Genomic DNA, 22,841 nt, shown 5'->3' with positions numbered 1-22,841 from the left:
TAAGTTCTCCCTTTCTTCATGTGACCTTTATCTGTTTGGATTTAACTTCTTTGTTCAACACACTAATAATTAGAAAGGCATTATTTCTCACCAGAATATTATAATGATCAAAGGAAGACATTTTTACACTTGGTTTGACTCTGACCCTGGTCAACACTCTTCCTGAGCAGATCCTCCCACATACCTGCTAGTTTAGTTCCAGGTATTCAACCATACCAGGGTCAGAGTGCCTTGTCTTGCTCTCATTGTGCATTGATTATAATTAGAAGTACCAGTACATCTGTAATTCCATCATTATGCATGCATTATTATATCCTTTCTTTGTCTACTTTCGCTCTTGCACTACGTCTATTACTGTAAGCAGTTTCTCTTGATCTGTTACAAATGAGTCACTGCACTGTATTATTTTGCTCAGGTCACCCATCATCTGGCTAAGCTGTTTGACAGTATTGCTGACCTGCAGTTCTGTCAGGACGAGCACACGATGAAGGACATGGTGGCTGTAGGGATGTTCAGCAGAGAGAAAGAATATGTGCCTTTTCATTCACAGTGTGACTGTGTGGGGCCGGTAAGTCCTGTATCACCATGGGAAGTGGTCATGTTTTTTAAGTGTGAGTTAAAGTGGTTTTTACTCTTTGTAGAGAGACAAGGGTTAATTGTGCTGGGTTTATTGTTGCTTGAATAGTTTTTATCTCCTAAGATTCCAGATCTTTTTCTATCAATAATATTCTTAGAATCAGAACTCTAAGTTAAGAAGTATTGCAATGCACTTTGGCAGGTGGAGCTGTGGCTGACCAACCTTGAAGACGCAATGAGAGAAGCAGTGAGGAGGCACATAGCTGAGGCCGTAGTTCAGTATGAGGAGCGGCAGTGGGAGCAGTGGGTTCTGGAGTACCCAGCTCAGGTCGCGCTCACTGCCTCTCAGATCTGGTGGTCTACTGACGTAGGCCTCGCTTTCCAACGCCTGGTGGAAGGCTTTGACACAGCGCTGCGAGATTACAGCAAGAAACAGGTGATCTGATCTGGTTTACGTTTCCTAATTAAAGCTAGAAATTGCCTTGGGCAAAATATTAGCTAATATGTTCAGTATCAATGTAATATTCAATTTTATTTGTGTAGCACCTTTTAATACAGACAGTGTCACAATGAAGCAGAGATGTAGACTTACATGTAGATGTCCATTACAAACTGTTACCTACATTAGAGTATACAGTAGTACAAGTAAAATAAAAGATGTTGAGAGGATGTTCAGTATTTGTGTTGTAAATAGGAGTCCTGGGATAAGCACAGGATAGTCTTTATGATTACAGCAGCAGTTCTTAGGCAGATTATCCAATGAATTCACTGAGTCTTGGCCGAAAGCAGTTTTTGGGAAGTGCAACTGTCTAAGATATCTATGTTGGACCATCCACAGTAGCTAAAGGTTAGTCCCTTAGAATATCCTTCCGTTACATTTGGTAGACAGTCATCCAAAACACATGGCCCAGCTACAGTTCTTCTAGATGGTACTGTTACCAAGTCATAATCTTATCTGACTGCTTTATTTTCCTCTGTCTCACATATATGAAACAGTGCCACTTCCAAGTTAGAAATTGATTGGTTGCAAGGAGGGGGAGTTGATGGAGATTCTGCAAGCTACAAAATGCTATCTCATCCTGTCTGTGATGAAGTGTGTAATGCTGAGCCATGTAGGCTGTAGTAAAGCAGTGAGGCAAAGCTGTCCACACTGCCTTCACTGTCACGAGCTGTCTGTCTCTAGCAGTATGTAAGGTTAGCATGTCCTTGCACAGCACAGCTTGCATAATATAAACTCTTCTCCTTCAGGTCCTTGATTGGAGTCACTGTCAGACATCACAGTGATAAATGCAGCCCAAGCTGAACTGCTTTTACATCTAATATACAGGGGCTGGGGGTTAGAGATTACATCTCATTTGCCTGTAACACAGATGTAGCCCCATAACCACACACACACACACACACACACACACTCACACACACATACATTTACACGTCTAAACATCTTTCCACACACACTCAGATAAATTCCTCCACAAACATGCACAAACACATATACACAGTAACTCCATGTTGATAAATGAGCTCCCTGCTCATTTGGCCTCCTGAATGGAATATATGACCTTGCTCCATAAATGTGGAGGGATTTCTCTGATGAGTATGTGACCCTGAGTGCCTGTCGCTGCTGTTATTACTATCCACTTCTCTGGCATGTAAATTGATATAATTACTGTAAGCACAGGCCACAAAGCTCACTGTATGCTCACACAGCCCATTACTGTGCCCTCATATCTTTGAAATATCTGCCCCACTTTTTCAGATTGCTCAACTAAACTCTCTGATAAACATGTTGTTGGGAGAGCTGAGTCCTGGGGACAGACAGAAGATCATGACTCTCTGCACCATTGAAGTCCATGCCAGAGACATAGTATTCAAACTCATCACACAAAAGGTTTGGGCTTGTTTATAATGGCTCACTAGTAATGTGTATTTGTCAAGTGATATATTTAGTTTTGTACTGGTTTATGGTGTATGGTATAGAGTCAACTCCAGAACAATTGGCTCCCGTGATCCAGGTGGGGAAAATTATTTTTGGTTAGTTACTTTAATCTCACTCCAAAAATATGACTAACATAAAACTTTTAACTTTTTGAATAATTTCATTCAATATTAATAATAATAATACATTTTATTTATAGGCGCCTTTCTCAACACCCAAGGACACAGGCCTAAGTAAATGATACCAAATAGTTATTAAATAGGGAAATTTAATTATCTTAGTCCTAATGTGACTCTAAATGAGTGCTTTATTAAACACGTACACTCTGAGCGTAAACCGGAGGCTCATAGACAGTGCTAGTATTGAATGTAAAACATAAATATGGTGTACTGCAAGGGCCTAAATAGACTGATAAAGTAAATAAAATAAATTCTGATTAGGTAAATAAAATGTGGAGTATTTCAAATGTGACATTTAAACAAAAATGATAAAATATACAGTGTTTAAAAAAAAAACCTTTGAATGGAAATTTACAATAATACATAAATTTCAGGATATAGAAACAGATCAGTCAAATTCACTTATAACTGAAGAAAAACTTTTGATCAGGTGTCCATAAACTTTTGGCCATATAGTGTAACTGAACAAGGATTTGACTGTGACTTAAGCATTGTCCTTCATTTTGTCCAGGTGAACAGTGCCAGTTCTTTCACCTGGCTTTCTCAGCTACGTCACTACTGGGATGAAGAACAGAAGCACTGCTTTGCCAGCATCTGTGATGCTCAGTTCCTATATTCCTATGAGTACCTGGGCAATACCCCACGCCTGGTCATTACCCCTCTCACAGACAGGTCTGCTGCTTCTGGACATTAGCTACCTGACTAATAATGTTTAAAGTGAATGAACCAAATTAGTCACAAGCCTTGTGCACTGATGCTATGTTCGTACACAGGTGCTATGTGACCTTAACCCAGTCTCTGCACCTGACGATGAGTGGAGCTCCAGCTGGCCCTGCTGGCACAGGCAAGACTGAAACCACTAAAGACCTGGGCAGGGCCCTCGGTGTAATGGTGTACGTCTTTAACTGCTCTGAACAGATGGACTACATGGTAATAGCACTGTTAGTAGTGACACAAATAACTGCTCTTTTAAATTGATTTGGTATTGTCTCTGTCTTTCCCCAATGATACACTGTTCTGCTCTGACAAATGTTTCAGTCCATAGGAAATATCTTTAAAGGTCTGTCTCAGACTGGCACATGGGGCTGCTTTGATGAATTTAACCGCATCGCTGTGGAGGTGCTATCAGTTGTGGCAGTGCAAGTGAAGACTATACAAGATGCCATTCGTCACAAGAGGAAAAGGTGGGAGACTGGAGGCAATTGTCCATGTTTTAGTCATTCATATATTGAGATACAGTGGTAAAATGATAGATACTGTTTCGAAGGTTGTTCTTTTTAGATGAGGAGATGAGCTTGAAGCCCACAGTTGGGATTTTTATTACCATGAACCCAGACTATGCTGGAAGAACTGAGTTACCTGAGAACCTCAAAGCACTTTTCAGGTACAAAAGCAGATATAATCACACATATAAATGCAAATAAATGTGAAGATAAATGCAATATAAACTACAGGGTCAAACATTTGCAAGGAAAAGCAAACAAGAAAATTAAGACAGGAGTTTTGTTAACATTATGCATACTGATATTAAATGTAATGATTTGATGAAATGATTTTGCCAGCAGTGTACAATTAATGCCTTATCATTTGTTGTCAATTTTGCATTTAATAGGTGTATATACAATAGAAGTAAATATATCCCATTTTGGCTACCATTTGGCTTTCAGACTATATTTCAGATATTTTTTTTTTTTGTAATGATTCACCATCATTATTTCTGTTTACAAATGCCTTGTTTCCTGAGATCAGATTTTTGTGAATGCTAAATGGGTTTGCAGGCCATGTGCCATGGTAGTGCCGGATTTGGAGCTGATCTGTGAAATTATGCTGATGGCTGAGGGCTTTCTGAATGCAAGGCTCCTGGGCAGAAAGTTCATCACCCTCTACAACCTTTGCAAGGAACTGCTCTCCAAACAGGTACGATGAAATACATATGTTGTCTTATTAGTGGATGCCAGTAAGTTTGCAAGTGATAAATAGTCTAAAGAACTGCAATTACACAGAACCATTATGACTGGGGCTTGCGCGCCATCAAGTCTGTCCTGGTGGTTGCTGGTGGTCTTAAAAGGGAGGATAAGGCCAGACCAGAGGGTGAGGTAATGTGCCACTTTAAAAACATAGTATTTTGTATGTAATCTGATTTAATGGCAATTCTTAAGCTTGTACATTAACACATTGTTCCTCTACATAAACAGGTATTAATGCGTGCTCTGCGTGATTTCAACATGCCTAAGATTGTCACTGAAGATGTACCAGTGTTCCTGGGTATAGTTAGCGACCTGTTTCCTGGTGTTGAGGTGGAGAGGAGAACCGATAACGATTTCGAGCAACTGGTTCGCCAGACCGCCCTGGAGCTGAAACTTCAACCAGAGGATCCCTTCATCCTGAAGGTTAAACTTACATATGTTTTATAGCAATTCATCCAGTAAGGAAGTGAATAGTTTGATAGCAAAGAGATATTGGAGCTTTTTAATGAGCATTTATATGTGTACTTCATAGACAAACTATTATTAAAATGTCCTGGATACTCATTGTAGGTAGTTCAGCTTGAAGAACTTATGAGTGTCCGTCACTCTATATTTGTGGTGGGAAATGCTGGCACAGGAAAGAGTCAGGTAAGTGTGTTGCTCATTAGAGCTTTTTTTTTCTTAGCATATACTTTTTTTCTGAGGAAATCCTGTATTTCCCCTTGCTCAAAAGATTATTTATTAAAGCTGGTTAATAAAAATCCATATCCCTATTCTCTGACAGATCTTAAGAACTCTCTATAAAACTTACATCAACATGAACAAAAAAACGGTGTGGAACGATCTGAATCCCAAGGCAATTAGTAGAGATGAACTTTTCGGTTTCATTCATCCAGGAACTCGGGAATGGAAAGATGGTACTTAGAAAATATTTGTCTTTGTTCTTCCTTTATATGGCAGTTTGCATTTTATGACATACAGGCTGTGTATTTGTGCAGCAAAGCTGTGATTGATGGTGAACTGTTTCATGTGGCAGGCTTATTGTCATGCTTAATGCGTGAACAGGCCAATAACTCTCATCCTGGGCCTAAGTGGATTATTCTGGATGGAGATGTAGACCCCATGTGGATTGAGTCTCTCAACACTGTCATGGATGACAATAAGGTCTCCCTTTATTTGTTTAATGGCTTGCTAATAGATTTGCCGAATATATGGTATGCCGAGTTACATGCATTTCTATTTTAGCCAGATGCATAACCATGATTTTATCAGACAAAAGATTGAAAGTTCTGTTTTCTCCTTTTTCTAGGTGCTGACTTTGGCCAGTAATGAGAGGATACCACTGACCTCTTCAATGAGGCTGGTGTTTGAGATCAGCCACCTGAGGAATGCAACACCTGCCACTGTGTCTCGAGCTGGCATCTTATACGTCAACCCACAAGATCTCAGCTGGAACCTGTGAGTCATTTAAATGCTTGATTTTTTTTCATTATTCAAACAGTTATCTGTATTATAATTATCCTAGCATGATTCTACTTCTTGTAGGTATGTAACCAGTTGGATCGACAGAAGGAAACACCAGACTGAGAAAGCCCACCTCACCATCCTATTCGACAAATATGTCTCCCGCTGCATAGAGCAAATGAGAAGCTCATTTAAGACCCTTATCCCAATCCCTGAAAACAGCATGGTACAGGTAGAAAACACATAACCATTTACACTCACCGTCCAATTAATTAGGAACACCTGTACACCTGATCATTTGGCAGCTGTGCGAGACATAACATCATGGTAATCTTCTTGATCTATGTGACTTCTTGAAACCAAACAGTTGAAGATTAGAAAATGGTACTTGTGGCCTCAGATTCCTGTTCAGTGTGACTGAGGAGTGGAGCCTAATGTGGTCTTCTGCTGTTGTAGCCCATCACCACAAGGTTTGATGTGCTGGAGTTTTGAGATGCTTTTCCGATCAATCTGGTTGTACAGTGTGGCTATTTGAGTTATCATAGACTTCCTTTCAGCTTAAACATGGTCTCCGCTGATCTCTATTATCAACAAGAAGTTTCCACTATTATGTTTTGTGCATAAAAATCCCAGTAGTTTCTGGATGTTCATCTGACCACTACAGCTTCACTAAAAGTCACTTCGACCACGTTTGAACAGGAACTGAAACTAGGTCAAATTTGCAAGTGTACAGTGATTCAATACAACATGTAGGAATCAGTATTAATATCAGTCATTTAAATGATATCCAGTGATTTTCTGTCTCTTTTTCAATTTAGACTCTGTGCATGTTGCTGGATTGTTTGCTCACTTTTGAGAACGTTCCAGCGGACTCTCCACGTGAAGTTTACGAGACCTACTTTGTGTTTGCCTGCATCTGGGCTTTTGGTGGTGCTACATATCAAGATCAGGTATGGTTATTACCATTTCTATGAAATGATGTTATAACTTTTACATATGTTGTAAACAATGTGTTGTTTTGGCTTCAGCGTTTTTCACATTGCTGTGTCTATCACATATCACATATATATTAACTGTTTACGGACGTTTGAAACCACATTTTATTTTTCTTTGCAGCTGTGTGATTACAGAGCTGAGTTCAGTCAGTGGTGGACTAAAGAGATGAGAAGCATTAAGTTACCGGCACACGGCTCTGTGTTTGATTACTACCTAGACCCCCAGACCAGACGCTTCTTACCGTGGACTGAAAAAATACCGTCTTTCCACATGGAACCAGATAAACCTTTGCAGGTCATTGGAGTGATATCATATGGCACAGAAAGTTTTTGGAGACCAAGAATTTTTTTTTTTTTTTCAGAAAGTCTTTTTTTAAATTCCTGAATAGCATGCTTTGAATAGTTTTCTTTGTCTACCAGCTTGACTCTTTGCTGAGAAAATTTACACCCCCGCAGCAAGCAGTTTTAATTTCACACAATAACAGGCTAATTTAGAGTACTTAGCACATTAGAAAGGGTCAGTGAGCAAAGTGAAAGACAACAGCAGTCCTAGCTGTGAGGTTAGTCTGCTGTCAAATACAACTCGGTACAGGGTCTGATTACCAAACCATGTCATTCTCTCTTTCACTCTCTCTCACTTTCTCTCTAGCTCCCTTGTATCCAATCTTTTTTATTTTTTATTTTAAGGTGATCATGATAGAATAATTGATTAGAACAACTACACATACTTGTTGCATGTTTTAAAGGGCCGTGTTTGCTTATAAGTGAAATGGTGATGCCTTGATTGATTATAAAATGTTTCAGTGTGTCTCCTGTTATTAACATTTAGCCAAGATTCAATACACTAACATATATTTACTATGCTAGTTAATCTGTACCATGATTTGTATATTGAGTTCAGGCAGTGCTGGTCCCTACAGCAGAGACGGTGCGGTTGCAGTACTTCATGCGCTTGTTACTGGAAAGCGCTCAGCCTCTGATGCTGGTTGGAGGTGTGGGCACAGGAAAAACAACTATAGTCAATGACTTGTTGGCCACACTACCAGAAACATTTGTATCTGCCAGTGTCCCTCTCCATTACTACAGCACATCTGCTACACTGCAGAGTGAGTCCTGTCTTTCATCTTCAGAGCACTTTAAGCCTTCTTTTAAAGAGGTAGCACAATGCCTCCTGTTGGCCCATAATAGGAATTTCTACTTGTTTGTTCAAAGCAGCATCTTCTATGGTGCTTAATGGTTAAAATCCAGTTAATGCTTTAAAGCACACTGACTTGAGTAAAAGTACTGCTACTGTGGTATTAATTCACTTGATCATGAAAATTACCCAAGTAAGTGTAAATAAGTCATCTGGGGTAAAACTACCTTAGTAATTACTTTGAACATGAGCTACACTGAAGATAACACTACCTCGACTGTCAGTAATATATAATCTAAAAAAAAAAAAAAGGTAATTTAGCTGCTAGGTAAATTAGCCAAATGCTGTTGATGTTTCAGTAGCAAGCTATGTTCCTGAGCCAGGTATCTAGCTCATGTTAAGTTGTACATGTTTCTAGCTACATAGTTATCTAGCAAAGATGTCACTTACACATTATCCTGAATAGTACTATACTGTATAGCTATATACATACTACTGTATATTCAACACAACAGGCAATTGCTACCAAACATTTGTGACATCTTAAGTTTAACAAAGAACTCAGATTCTTCACCATTCAGGTAAGCTAGCGTACCTCGCTCAACAAGCTAATGTTGACCTATTTACCTGCTTATTTATTTCCACTTGTTAAATGATCAGCTGTGAAATGCCAATATCGTCATAAGTTTTTGCTTCACATACTTTGTATATCAATATCATCCTGTTTCCTTTGAAGCTGAAGATACCTGATATATTGGACCAGGGATGCTTATCTCTCTCCACTGTCTCAGATATCATTGTTGCTGAGTCAGCATTTGGCACCTGAAGACTTTTGGATCTCGAATTAAATCATTTAAAATCGGCACATATTGTCTTTTAATTGTCATACAGTCTTCAGGGTCCAATAATTTTTTTTTTTAATCAAAATTAAAGTCGCAGAACATTTATTTATTTATTTGTATTAAACTACCATTATAGTCAATAAGTACTTCAAAAAGGTGCATGTATTTTATTACCTTCATCTACTAATAAATACCATGTGCTGAAAAATAATTCTATTATTTCCTGCCTTTTCAGAGATGCTAGAGAAGCCATTGGAGAAGAAAGCAGGCAGGAAGTACGCTCCTTCAGGCAATAAAAGACTCATCTACTTTGTTGATGATATGAATATGACAGCCGCAGACAGTTATGGCACGGTTCAGCCTCACGCCCTCATACGCCAGCATTTGGACTATAAACACTGGTTAGGAAAAAAAATTGTGCATTTGTATATGACGTCACTTTTACTCATGTAAAATACAGGTTAATATTCATGCTGTATTGTTACTTATCTAGGTATGATACTCAAAAGCTGTCTCTGAAAGATATACACAATACCCAGTATATTGCCTGTTTGAATCCACAAGCAGGCAGTTACACAATCAGTCCCAGACTGCAGGTACAGTATCTGAACTTGTGCATTGGATTTATTTTATAAATAACTGTTTTAAAGACACTTCTATCATTTTAAACAAAAGGACACAGTTTTGACTTTAAATATTAAGTAAATGTCACAAGCCAAATTGTATTAATCGATACAAAAACCTTAGAACATACCTGTCATATGTGTAATATCTTGATTGAAACTACCTGATTTAAATCTCTTGCAGAGGCATTTCTCAGTTTTAGCAGTGAACCACCCCACCCATGAGGCTTTGAGCTCCATCTACAGCTCCATTCTCAGCCTGCACATACAGAGTCTGCCATTCAACACAGCTGTGGCCAAGAGTGTCCACTCTGTTGTACAAGCAGCCGTTGCTCTACATGACAGAGTGATCCACAATTTCCTCCCCTCTGCAAACATGTTCCACCATCTCTTCAGCCTGTGGGACCTCTCCCAGCTCTTCCAGGTAAACCAATTGTTTATACACTCACAGAGCACTTTATTAGGAACACCTTTACAACTACACATTTGTGCAGTTATTTATTCAGCCAATCGTGTGGCAGCAGTTCAATGCAGGAAATCATGCAGCTTCAGGTTATTTTGTCATCAACCATCAGAATGGGGGAAAATGTGATGTCAGTGATTTTGACTATTATATGGTTTGGGCTGCTTTGAATTTTTTTTATAACAGCTGATCTCCTGAGATTCTCTAGAGTTTACTAAGAATGATGCAATAAAGAAAAAATATCCAGTCAGCAGCACATCTGCAGATGGAAACGTTTTGTTGATGAGAAAAATGGCCATACTGGTTCAAGCTTACAGAAAGGCTACAAGTATCTCAGATAACCACTCTGTACAATTGTGGTGAGCAGAAAAGCATCTCTGATTGCACACACCCAGAGGTGGATAGGCTACAAGAGCAGAAATTCTTAAAAGAGTAGAATATGGTACCAATGCCATGAATCCATGGTCCCAACCAACCTGTGTCAACAGTCTATGTTGATGGTGGTGGTATAATGGTATGAGAAATGGCACACTTTTCTTGGCACACTTTGGGCACAGCCTATTTGAGTATTGTTGCTGACCATGTGCATCCCTTCATGACCACAATTTGCCATCTTCTAATGGCTACTTCCAGCATGATAATGCACGATGTCACAACGCAAAAGTCATTTCAAACTGGTTTCATGAACATTACCATGACTTTAGTGTTCTGAACCTTTGGGATATGTTAGAACAGGAGATTTGGGATTTCTTTGGGATATGGTAGAACAGGAGATTCACATCATGAAAGTGCATCTGAAAAATCGGCAGGAATTACGTAATGCAACATGGAACAGATTCTCAAAGGAAAGTTTTCAACATCTTCTGGAATCCATAACAACTGAGGCTGTTTAGAGAGCAAAGTCTCATGCAGCTATCAAACCAGAGCCTCTTAACGACATAGGGATATACATGGCTGCCTGGTTTTGGACACCCTTGGGTTCTTTTCTTCTAGCTTGTATTTGTGTGATTTCAGGGCCTATTGCTATCTAGACCTGAGTGTGTGAAGCATGGCTCTGACCTGGTCCAGCTGTGGGTGCATGAGTCCAGGAGAGTATATTCTGACCGGATAGCTGACTCTGCTGACCTGCAGCTTTTCCACAGACTCCAGACAGAAGTTGTTCAGCAAGTGTTTGAAGTAAGTAAAATTAATATATTTAGTACATACACTATGTCTTACAGAATATACATATATGTTTTTTTAAAACAGAATCTTTTATGAAAGTGCACATACCACAGTGCCTGTATTTGATCATTTTGTTAATCTTTTGTTAGAAGCAGCTTGCGCTGCAAGAACCACTGATCTACCTACACAGCAGCAAAGGGAGCCTGGAGCCTTGTTATGGTCCTGTAGAAGGATGGGAGCAGTTAAGGAGCACCCTGACAGCTGCACTGGACACCTACAACCAGCTTCATTCCACCATGGATCTAGTGTTGTTCCAGGAAGCAATGCAACATGTGTAAGTGTTTTGGCAGCAACATTGTATAGCATCTACTGCAGTGAATATTGCTAATGCAGAATTTATTCTGATGAATATTATTAATTGCTTTTATGTTGGTTTATATGAGGGTCTTTTCCTACTCAAACATGAACTGTCCTGAACTTATTCTACGTGTCATTTTACATTTTCTATCAACAAGACAGACGACTTGAGAGATACTGTGACTATAGTAAAAGTGATTACTAGTGTTGGGTTTCATATGGAATAAATGTTAATCTTTTTCCTGTCTCTGCACTGACACTAATGTCATAATTGCTCACCAGTGGGTTTTTGAATTTTTGTAAAGAATAACACCATTAGAAAATTACAAGTATTTTCATTTCAACCCATTGTTAAGTGTGCCACAGTGATAGAGTTGGTAGGGTTGCTGCATCACAGCTCCAGCATCCTGGGTTTGATCCTGAGTATTGTTTGTGTGGAGTTTCTCATGACCTTTTTTGCTTATGTGGGTTTTCTGTGTGTTCTTGGGTTTTCTCCTACTGACCAAAATGATACAGCAAGGTGGTTTGGCTAGCCTAATTTGCCCATAGGAGTAGATCTGTGTGCCTTGTGATGGGCTGGCATCTCGTCTGGGTGGTGGTAGTTCAAGTGATTAAGGCTCTGGGTTGTTAATCCGGAGTTCAGAGTTCAAGCCCCAGCACTGCCAAACTACCATCGTTGGGCCCTTGATCAAGGCCACCCTGCTCCTGGGGTGCTGCATCTTGGCTTACCCTGTGCTCTGACCTCAATCATCCAAGGACAGGATATTTGAAGAAAGAATTTCACTGTGCAGTAATGTATATGGGATATGTTTTGGATACACTGCAGTGTTAATCAGGATAAAATGCTTACCATAAAGAATGAATAACTAATTCGGCCTATGGTTGATGAAACTATGATGAAAAATGACATGTGCCCATATAACCAGACAAACAAAAATTAGACTTTTTTTAAGGCTTAGAAACAAAACAGTAAATTGCTGCTTGTCGAATCAGTTTTTTTTCCATGTTTGTCTTTGTTTTAAATGTCACATGTGCCATGGTTTGAGTAGCCAACTAGCAGTAAGCATTGATCCTAATAATATCTCCAAAGTATCATTATATCCAGTTTCAAGTAGAAAACTACAATCTTTAGTTCTGGACTAAAGTAAAAAGGCTTATTTCTCTTGCATATACAGTAAAGTCTATTTTAGTATAATTAAAATGTTTAAACATTAAAACAACATTATTATTTTACAGTTTTAACAGATGAATTGTATGTATCAAGTGCAGCTATAATAATATCATGTTGTTCTGTTCCCCTCTGATATTCCATTTGTCCTCAATTGCTGATTATTTTACTTTGTGATTAAACGGTTCAGCTGCCGGATCAGCCGAATCCTGATGTGTCAGCGTGGCCATGCTTTGCTGGTCGGCGTAGGTGGCAGTGGCAAACAGAGTCTGACCCGTCTGGCTGCCTACTTCTCTAATATGAACATTTTCCAACCCATCCTGCACAAGGGGTACAGCATCCAAGACCTGAAGGTAGCCAAAATGTAATATAATGTGAAATGTTACAGCTTATTGTAGCCAATAATTGAACTTGTAAGTAAAAGTATGTTAAAAGTTTATCAGGAATGTTCAGAAGAGACCAAATCAATGCTGCAATAACATTACGCTCTAGTTGTACTAGCAGAGATGACAGTGGCCATCAGTTTGAGGATAAATTTAAAATGGCAGTGATTCATTAACAGAGATCATGTTTTCTTTTAGACAACATTTCCCCTGATCAATATCCACTCCTGCTCTGTGCATATCATTGATCTCATTTAGTCCTGCCTGTACTCGACAACGAAGGACTGTCAGATACTATTAAAGAGTCTGGGCAAATATTTCAATGCCCTATTGATGAGGCTGCTGCTATCGTTTAATTCATCACGTTGTGTGAATCTCTGGCCATTTGGGCCTGCTGCATTGATCAACACACTTAACACTCTGGAGACTGCATGTGCAATGCCCTTTATACATTGTCCCAAAATACCCTTTATCCTCTGATGCATTTTCAGATGTTTTTATTGACCTTTTGGACAATAGAAAACAGAAAGAAGGAGGTGACTGCATGTAAAAAAAAAAGTTTAGTTTGTTCTAACATATTTTAATCATGCTAGCACAGGTTTGTCTCATTCTATAACCTTGTATTTTCCTGTTTTCCCTCAGGTGGATCTAGCAAGTCTTTGTGTAAATACTGGGGTGAAAAACCTTCCTACAGTGCTCCTGCTCACAGATGCTCAAATCCCTGATGAGTGCTTCCTTATCATCATCAGCACCCTGCTTTCCTCAGGTCAGGCTTGTTTTGTCTTACACACACACACACACACACACACACAGATTGCAGTGCATCCTTAGCTCCTAAAATGCAAGCTTCTCTTCTCACTACCTCCTGGGACACTCATTCCTCACACACTAATACACACTCTCATGCCACAGGGGGCCTCATTGTGTGCTTGTCTGATGAATGGGAAACACATGTAAATGTGGCGGTGGAAGTGAAGTAGATTAACGGTGACTGGGACAGGCTGCTATGGCATTGGATCAAGCCCTACAACACACAGATGGTGCTGCTCATCTGTCACTGATGTCAGACCAAGGGGTCAAAAACCTGCTCTCAGTGTGTGAATTAGAATAAAGCACCTGATTATTTAAGATTTGAAATTCTAATAGCATTTGTAGACCTACAGTGAAAAGATTACCAATGCTTATGTTGACCTACTGTTAAAATGATGTTTTAAAAACATCTATTACTGAAAATGTAATAATTGGATGAATTTATATGAAAGTTCTAAGATTTCATTAAACGCATGTCATATTGTATATTGATGTATACCTTTGGAATTACTATTTTATATAGTAAACATTAAAGATGCAACAGATTTTCACTCACTGATTCAGTGGTACTTAGACAATGACAATAAAGGTAACTATATTCATATCCACTTATCAGCCACTTTATTAGAAACGCTACACTAAAACTAGGTAGGGCCTTCCTTTTCTCAAAACAACCTCAATTCTTCATAGCATGGATTCCACAAGAATTAGGGAACATTCCTTTGAGTTTCTGATCAATATTGATATGTTTGCTGCAGATTTGTCAGGTGCTTGTAATTCTCCCATTCTACAACATTACAAGACCTGTTGATTTGGGTTCAGATCTGGTGGCTGGAGAGGCCACAAAAGTCCTTACCATATTCGTTGACTCAGTTTGAGATGACTTGTGCTTTGTGATGTGGCACATTTTTATGCTGGAAAAAAGATAAGATGGGGTAAGTTGTGGTCATAAAGGGATGCACATGATTAATAGCAACACATAGATACCAAAAGGATTCCAAAGGAGGTGCAAGTGTTGTTAAGATGCCCAGTTTGTACTAAGAAAACATTCCTCACACCATTACAGCAGCACCACCAGCCTGCACTATTAACACAATGTAGGCTGGGTCCTTGAATTCATGCTGTTGATGCAAATCCTATCAAAACATGTGTATGTTGCAGCAGAAATCAAGATAACCGTATTCAAGTGTCCAGTTTCTTCCTGAAGGTTCAGTATGTTGTGCCTTCTGAGATGCTTTTCTGCTTAAGATGGTTGTAAAGAGTTATTTTACTGAGTTGTGAGTTACTATAGCCTTCCTGTCAACTTGAACCCTCCATCTGAACAAACATTTGTCTTTTTAAGTATCATTTTTTGTAAATTTTAGAGACTGCAGTGCATAACAATCTAAGGAGATCAGCAGTTTATTACAAGAAACGGCAAATTCAGGGCAAATTTGACAACACAGCTAATGTTTGTAATATCCTGTTAGTTGCTGTGAAAAGAGTAAGAAATTTGAAGGAGGATGATTTATGTTTGTTTAAGGCTACAGTGCAATTCCTCTTCATTTTCAGTAGCTATATAAAAATCATTTGTAGTCTGTACATTTCTAAAGAATTACTTGTTTACTTGTTTTATTTTAGAAAAAATGATGGAGTATTTCCATGATTGAAGCTGAGTATAAAGTAAAGTAGAAAGTATAAACTAGGTTCTTGCTGCTGCTTGCTCTCGCAGGTGAGATCCGAGAGCTATTGAATGACGAGGAGGTGGATGCTGTAGTGAAAGCAGTGAAGAGGGAAGTTCGTGAATCTGGCTTGCTGGACACCACAGAGAATTGCTGGAGGTTCTTCAAAGATCGTGTGCATCAAAATCTCAAGGTCTTACAACTTCTATAGAGCACTGCTCCATGCTGTCTAAATATAAGTCTGATGATTTTATTTAGTGTGTTAGATTATATGTGTGTTTTTGGTTTGTGTGTGTATGTGTCTAGGTGGTGCTGTGCATGTCACCTGTAGGAAACACACTGCGTGTTCGTTTGCGCCGTTTCCCGGCTCTCCTCAGCTGCACTACAGTGGACTGGTTCCACGAGTGGCCCCAGGAGGCACTGCAATCCGTCAGCCTTCGGTATATAAAGGACCTCTGTGGCATTGAAGTGAGTCATATTCAGTACTTCTAGTTGACGCTTCAAAGTTCGATTTTAGCTTCTTCAGTGTCCTCTCATCACACTGTTTACTTTGTACCAGGTCCCTCATCATTAGTTTCATTCTAAAGTGAAGACAAATGGGTGATCACATGCCCCATGAGCATTATGACAGACACAGTTTCTCTTTCATTCTCCCTCCTTCTCAGTCTCTCTATCTGTAATGTTGTTTTCCCTGCTCCAGTGGAATAATCACTAAGCAGGATCATTTATGCTAATGAAGCAACAATGATTAATACATGCAGACTGGCCCTCTAAGGAACCACAGCTGTTTCAGGCATTGCCAGACTGTGCGTATATGTGTGTGTCTGTCAGATGACTCAAGACCAGCTGTTAGCATGCAAATTCCCACAGTTGTTGCTGGATTCATGAAGATAATTTTACTGATGAACTGATATTTTATTAAAATGCATTGGGAAAAGTGCAAAAACTGTCATTTTATGCAGTGCCAGAAAAGCCCATAATATTTAGTGCATCAAGGTAAAGAAAGGTTGATTATTTTATCAGGATTAATTAAATGAGGAATTTCGTTTTAAAAGTAAATGTACTTCACTATAATAATAATAATAATAATAATAATAATAATAATAATAATAATAATAATAATACTGTGTTTTATCCTCTAATGATTCATCAAAATATGAACTGAATAAAAGCTACAGCAGCAGTGATATTTCAAGAAAGTCCAAGGCCATGATATGCTAGCCACATTCACCTTATTCCATATGCTGTGTTTCACCAGCTATAAGCCATTATTTTCCCAGCCTAATCTCTCTCTCTCACCCACAGCACCTAAATTTCAAATTGAGTAAGTCCAGTATCTGCAAACTTGGAGATGAATTCAGGATTTATGAAGATGATATTTCAGGGCCCGTCACAGGCAAGGATGTTAAAGAGTGCTTAATCCAGCCAGCTCCCACTCAGCCACTCTCTCTCTCCCCTTCTTTACAGCCAGCCATTCAGGAACCCATCAGTCTTTTCATGGCCCACGCTCATGCCAGTGTCAAGCAGGCGAGCGAGAGCTATCGGCAGAAGGAGAGGAGGCACAACTACAGCACACCCAAGAGCTTCCTGGAACTGCTCAAGTTGTTTGGTGTTCTGTTGGAGAAGAGAGACATGCAGCTGCAGCAGAGGCTTAGCAGACTGAACTCAGGCCTGCATAAACTGAAGACCACTGCCTCACAGGTAATCTTGCCTGAATGAGTAGTCCCCTGGAAGTGTGGATTAGCATGATTTTTTAAAGTCTTTAGAATTCTATAGTTATTATTTAATTTACATTTGTATCTACATATAGTTTTGCCCTTGTATAGCATGAAAACTCCTTTATCCCAAAGGCATGGTAACCTATGCAGTTTCGAAGATCTAAGGACTTATTCGGTTTCCATGCTTTTTAAGATCTTAAAAAACAGCCATAAAAAAATAAATAAAGAATGAAATTTTAACTATTGACATAAAAAGTACAATCACCCCCTTTTCTTCCATATTCACCCACCTTACTAAAAACCTGTGCTCTTAATTACTCTTGAATATAAACAAGCGTTAACTGTTCTCGAGGACATATTGAGAATTTTTAACTTTGTTAAAGGTAATGTTTTGATGTATTTGGGTATTCAGGCTATTTAGGAAAAAACAGGAAAAAAATCAAATATTTACTTTTTATAATTTATTACAATTTCATATTATTATTATTATTATTATTATTATTATTATTATTATTATTATTATAAAGAGATTTTTGTTCATTTAAGTGATCTTGAAAAGCTTATATATTAAGAGTGGATTTAACAGGTATATTTTCATAATTTTAGAAGATAGTTTTGACAGAATTTATCTTTTCTTATTCTAACTGCTATTAGGATAGAGGAGTCCTGATGGACAGTAAGTAATCCATTATCCACTGATAATTGTTTGCCACCATCTGTGATGAGAGGTACTAGAAATAATTCAATCCTCATTGAACACTAAAAGGCATTATAAAAGCATTATTACAGTGTTGTGTCTTGACATGCCCATATTTATTCAGATTGATGAGGGTTACAGTTTTATGAAGGGAGGTTTTGCAAAGTTTTGGCACACTTGTGGGGTGACAGCCTGGTGCAGAGGATGACATCACATCCTTGCATCTTCAGGATCCTGCATTTGATGCTGAGATCTGCTTCCTGCTTGTGTGGAGATTCACATGTCCACCCTGTGTATGTGTAGGTTTCTTCTGGGTACTCAGTTTTCCACTCATTGTTTAAAAACAGGTCAATTTGGAACTCTAAATAGCCTCTAGGTGTGTGTGTGTGTGTGTGTGATTCAAAATGCCTTTGCATGTGATAACATTATTTTAAGTTCATGCATATGTGTACTTAGGTGGGAGAGCTTATGGCTAAACTGAACTCTCAGGAAGTAGAGCTGAATATGAAGAATCAGGCGGCTGAGGCTTTGATCACCAAGATTGGACAGCAGACAGAAAGAGTGAGCCAGAAGAGAAAGGATTCAGATCTAGAGGAGCAGAATGTAATCCTGCCTCTTTGCTTATTGCACCTAAATCCTATTGCCAGTTTGTCTAGAGTGGGAACATATACTATATCCATGGCTGTTTTTGTTCAGGTGGCAGCCATAAAGGCAGAAGTGACACAGAGACAGAGGGACTGTGAGGAAGACCTGATTAAAGCTGAACCAGCTTTAGAGGCTGCCACTGCAGCTCTAGATACTCTTAACAAGGTGATTACTACTGTTAACATTGTTCTGTAATGGTCTTTATGCTGTTTTTTTCCATGAATGTGCATGACAACTGGCCTTAAACAAACAAACAAAAACAAAAAAACACCTATACTGTACAGGTGAACCTGACAGAGTTAAAGACGTTTCCCAATCCTCCAGAGGCTGTAACAAATGTGATGGCAGCAGTGATGGTCCTATTGGCCCCACGTGGACGTGTTCCTAAAGATCGCAGCTGGAAGGCTGCCAGAGCCTTTATGGGCAAGGTGAATCTGTCACAGTAAATCGCCCCACCTCGAAACCCCCAGTACACTATTCTGATTCATGTTATTCTAATCCACAGGCTGGCCTTGAACTTGCAGACCTCTAAGATTATAATCAATGCTTTAAAAATGCGATATTTTTCAAACAAGGCCAGTGCTTTTGGGTATTAGATGCATGATTGATCACATATGAGAGACTTGTTTAGTTATTAGCTGTGAGGAAGAACTGGTTTGCTAAGTACATTGGGCTGAGATATAACAGAATATATGCTTTTTGGATATTTTTAAACATAATTATAACTGTACGTATATTCTGAAATAAAAGGAGGTCTCCAACAGTATATACTTTTTTTTTTTTTTTACATTATTGGAGGCATTAATTGTTGATTCTGAGAAGTGACCCAATCTTCTTTCTGTAGCTGGATGACTTTCTGCAGGCTTTGGTTTACTATGATAAGGAGCACATACCTGAGCAGTGTCTTAATACAGTGAAGCAGGAGTACCTCAGTAATCCAGAGTTTCACCCTGAACATGTTCGCACCAAGTCCTATGCTGCTGCTGGGCTCTGTGCCTGGACCATCAATATCGTGCGCTACTATGAGGTGAGAAATCTCATAAACCTCATATACATATAATTTTCCTCTGTATATTCTTTAAAATAGTACATATTTAGGTATACATATTTAATATTTTAAAGACAACATTATGTTTTTCATTTTGAAATGAAAAAGTATGCATGTAACGTGCACTCACCAAACACTCTATTAAGAACATCTGTACACATACTCATTCATGCAATTATCTGCCAATCGTGTATCAGCAGTGCAATCCAACTTCAGGTAATGTTCATGTCAACCATCAGAATAGGAAAAATGTGAGCTCAGTGATTATGACAAGTCAAACAGATGATCTACAACTACAGTATGTTGTGTTAAGTGCCTGTCTGCCAAAAGCAGAAAGCTGAGGCTGCAGTGTACACAAGCTCACCAAATCTGGACATCTGAAGACTGGAAAAATGAAGCCATGTAGCCTGGTGTGATAAAACTCGATATCTGCTGAGACACAGATGGTAGGGTCAGAATTTGGCACCAACACCGTGAATCCATGGATCCAACCTGCCTTGTGTCAACAGTGCAGGCTGGTGGAGGTGGTGTAATGGTGTGGGGAATGTTTTCTTGGCACACTTTGGGCCTTTTAATACTTATCAGTCTTTGCTTGAATGGCACAGACTATTTAATTATTGGTGTTGATCATGTGCATCACTTCACAGCCACAATCTCCCATCATCTAAAGGCTACTTCCAGCATGATAATGCACAATGTCACAAAGAAAACTGCTTTCATGAACATGTCAATGAGTTTAGTGTTCTTCAGTCACCTTCCCAGTCACTGGATCTGAATCCAGTGACTGGGAAAGTAGAACACTTTAGGGATATGGTAGAACGGGAGATTCACAGCATGAAAGTGCATCTGAAAAATAAGTAGGAAATGTCAACATGGAGCTGAATCTCAAAGGAGTGTTTCCATTGTCTTGTGGAATCTGAAGAATTAAGGTTGTTTTAAGAAAAGTGGGGCCCAACCCAGTATTAGTAAATCGTTCCTAATAAAGTGCTCAGTGAGTGTACTGTATATGGACCCAGCGTGAGGTAAAGAATTACATTTCTGCAATAACTTGTTTTTCAGGTGTACTGTCAGGTTGTACCAAAGCGTCAGGCTCTTTCTCAGGCCAACACTGAGCTGGACAATGCTACAGCTAAAGTGCTCACCATTAGAAAGAAACTGGACGCAAGTATTCTGCTACTTTTAAATTATTTTGAAGCTTACATTTGTTTGTAAGTATATAGATGCATTACCCAAAGAACTTACCCAGCATGCTTAAAATTGCAGTGTTGCTATGTATTGAGACATGTCCTTTCCTCCTGTCTGTGTGTGTATTATATTCAGGATCTAGACAGGCATTTGCAGAGCCTCACAGCTCAGTTTGAGAGAGCAGCAGCTGAAAAACTGCACTGCCAGGAGGAAGTGACCCGCACCAGACAGACCATCGAGCTGGCCAGTCGGTTGGTGGGAGGCTTGCAGGTACTTACATGAACAAGTAGGCCTAGGGTCAGCATCTGGCTACACGACATGCTTTTGGGGTACTGATACGGATTATAGTTTTGGCTAGAAACAGAGATGCTGAGTTAGGAAGGAAGGGCTGCACCATGACAAAACAGCTACTGAACTAGCCAAGAGGTCAGTGGACACTGGCCAAATAGAGGTGAGGGTAGAGGGAGAGTGAAAGCCTACTGGCCCTTTTTCTTTACTGTGCCAAAATAACAAATCATGTGTACAGTTTGGTTTGTACATAACACAATCTGAGAATTACAAGGTGATTAGATATCATGTTCTATTGAATATACTAATTTTAAGTGTATAGAAAGTCTCATAAAATACAAATGTGACAATATTCTACTAATATACATGTATTAAATGAAATGTTAATTACAGGTCCATTTTAACTGATTAATTTTACTATTAATAATCACTTTCCAATTTGGTATTCTGCGTCAAAAAGTATTACACATACACTGTATGCTTACATTTTTCCTATAGCATACTTGGACATTTATCACCCGGATTATCCAAAATCTTTACCGCTGTTAATGTGAAATAAAATGAAAGCAATATTTCTTTTAGTGTTTTTTTTTCTGTTTTTTTTTTTTTTTCTTTATGAACATTCTACTTCCTTTTCAGAGAAATGAATCGGGTAAGAATGGGACAGCTTGGCCTTTATGCATATCAAGACAGATGATTTGTCTTTATGCCATTGACCTGGAAGCAATAGTGTTTAGACTAATAAATCAGCCCATCTATATTTAATCATTAACTCACCGCAAAGCCTCAACATCTGTTGGAAATTAAAAACACTTCAGCCAGGACTGAGTGATATTCCAAGCAATCCATAATACATTAGGCAAAAAATGATAGTGATTTTTAACTGTCTGACAATTTATTATGTGACATGTTCTGCATGCTCGACCCTGCATAGCCAGTGTTAGGCAAGATTTATCGCTGCGGTAGCATCTCAGCCATATTATTGAAGTTCTAAATGAGGGCTAAATTGATGCGGAGTGAAACCGTAACTACACTTTCAAAGCCAGTTTAGGTGAATTGCAATTGTATACTTTATTGCTCATGTTCTTTTAATGTGTATGATCAATGGGGAGGGAACACAGTCAACATATGGTCCATACGTTCATCTTCCTCCACCCCTGACAATTGATGCTGTAAAGTTGTCTGCATGGATATAACCATATAAGCTTCAGATGAATTAAAACAACATGCGGGGGGTGGGGGGTGGGGTATTTTCTGAACTTTTGCTGTAAAGTAACACTTTTGAGACGGTTTGAGAAAGCTGTTTTTTCCCCCTTATCTTCCTGTGTGCAGTCTGAGAATGTGCGGTGGTCAGAAGTTGCTCTGGAGCTGGAGGCTCAGCAGAAGACCCTGTGTGGGGATGTGTTACTGGCTGCTGCCTTTGTCTCGTATGCTGGATATTTTACGCAGCCTTACAGGCAACAGCTTTTAGAGGGCACATGGAAGCCTTTTCTCAAGAAACTGAAAGTATGTATCTGGCTTATTCTAACTGATT

At 39.0% G+C, this 22,841-nt stretch overlaps 1 protein-coding gene across 1 annotated transcript in view; it reads left to right on the top strand.

Annotated features, from left to right (window-relative positions):
* Positions 1 to 22,841, top strand: part of LOC131355083 (dynein axonemal heavy chain 11) — a 49,403-nt gene that overhangs the window by 13,032 nt on the left and 13,530 nt on the right. Inside the window, exons 29-63 of the mRNA XM_058393305.1 lie at positions 416 to 568; positions 779 to 1,012; positions 2,336 to 2,467; positions 3,206 to 3,366; positions 3,468 to 3,624; positions 3,733 to 3,878; positions 3,962 to 4,078; positions 4,473 to 4,611; positions 4,698 to 4,790; positions 4,890 to 5,084; positions 5,232 to 5,309; positions 5,446 to 5,578; positions 5,698 to 5,825; positions 5,971 to 6,119; positions 6,207 to 6,357; positions 6,944 to 7,075; positions 7,242 to 7,415; positions 8,022 to 8,226; positions 9,333 to 9,498; positions 9,591 to 9,693; positions 9,905 to 10,144; positions 11,198 to 11,359; positions 11,497 to 11,681; positions 13,063 to 13,225; positions 13,898 to 14,021; positions 15,777 to 15,919; positions 16,033 to 16,194; positions 17,194 to 17,427; positions 18,598 to 18,744; positions 18,838 to 18,951; positions 19,071 to 19,214; positions 19,631 to 19,813; positions 20,894 to 20,995; positions 21,155 to 21,289; positions 22,640 to 22,813. Coding sequence (XP_058249288.1) covers positions 416 to 568; positions 779 to 1,012; positions 2,336 to 2,467; positions 3,206 to 3,366; positions 3,468 to 3,624; positions 3,733 to 3,878; positions 3,962 to 4,078; positions 4,473 to 4,611; positions 4,698 to 4,790; positions 4,890 to 5,084; positions 5,232 to 5,309; positions 5,446 to 5,578; positions 5,698 to 5,825; positions 5,971 to 6,119; positions 6,207 to 6,357; positions 6,944 to 7,075; positions 7,242 to 7,415; positions 8,022 to 8,226; positions 9,333 to 9,498; positions 9,591 to 9,693; positions 9,905 to 10,144; positions 11,198 to 11,359; positions 11,497 to 11,681; positions 13,063 to 13,225; positions 13,898 to 14,021; positions 15,777 to 15,919; positions 16,033 to 16,194; positions 17,194 to 17,427; positions 18,598 to 18,744; positions 18,838 to 18,951; positions 19,071 to 19,214; positions 19,631 to 19,813; positions 20,894 to 20,995; positions 21,155 to 21,289; positions 22,640 to 22,813 — 5,358 coding nt within the window. The remainder of the gene's footprint in view (positions 1 to 415; positions 569 to 778; positions 1,013 to 2,335; positions 2,468 to 3,205; positions 3,367 to 3,467; positions 3,625 to 3,732; positions 3,879 to 3,961; positions 4,079 to 4,472; positions 4,612 to 4,697; positions 4,791 to 4,889; positions 5,085 to 5,231; positions 5,310 to 5,445; positions 5,579 to 5,697; positions 5,826 to 5,970; positions 6,120 to 6,206; positions 6,358 to 6,943; positions 7,076 to 7,241; positions 7,416 to 8,021; positions 8,227 to 9,332; positions 9,499 to 9,590; positions 9,694 to 9,904; positions 10,145 to 11,197; positions 11,360 to 11,496; positions 11,682 to 13,062; positions 13,226 to 13,897; positions 14,022 to 15,776; positions 15,920 to 16,032; positions 16,195 to 17,193; positions 17,428 to 18,597; positions 18,745 to 18,837; positions 18,952 to 19,070; positions 19,215 to 19,630; positions 19,814 to 20,893; positions 20,996 to 21,154; positions 21,290 to 22,639; positions 22,814 to 22,841) is intronic.

Source organism: Hemibagrus wyckioides, linkage group LG01 (assembly GCF_019097595.1).
Source record: "Hemibagrus wyckioides isolate EC202008001 linkage group LG01, SWU_Hwy_1.0, whole genome shotgun sequence".
NCBI lineage: Eukaryota > Metazoa > Chordata > Actinopteri > Siluriformes > Bagridae > Hemibagrus > Hemibagrus wyckioides.
The sequence above is the reverse complement of the archived record's forward strand: the minus strand, read 5'-3'. Positions and strand labels throughout refer to the sequence as shown.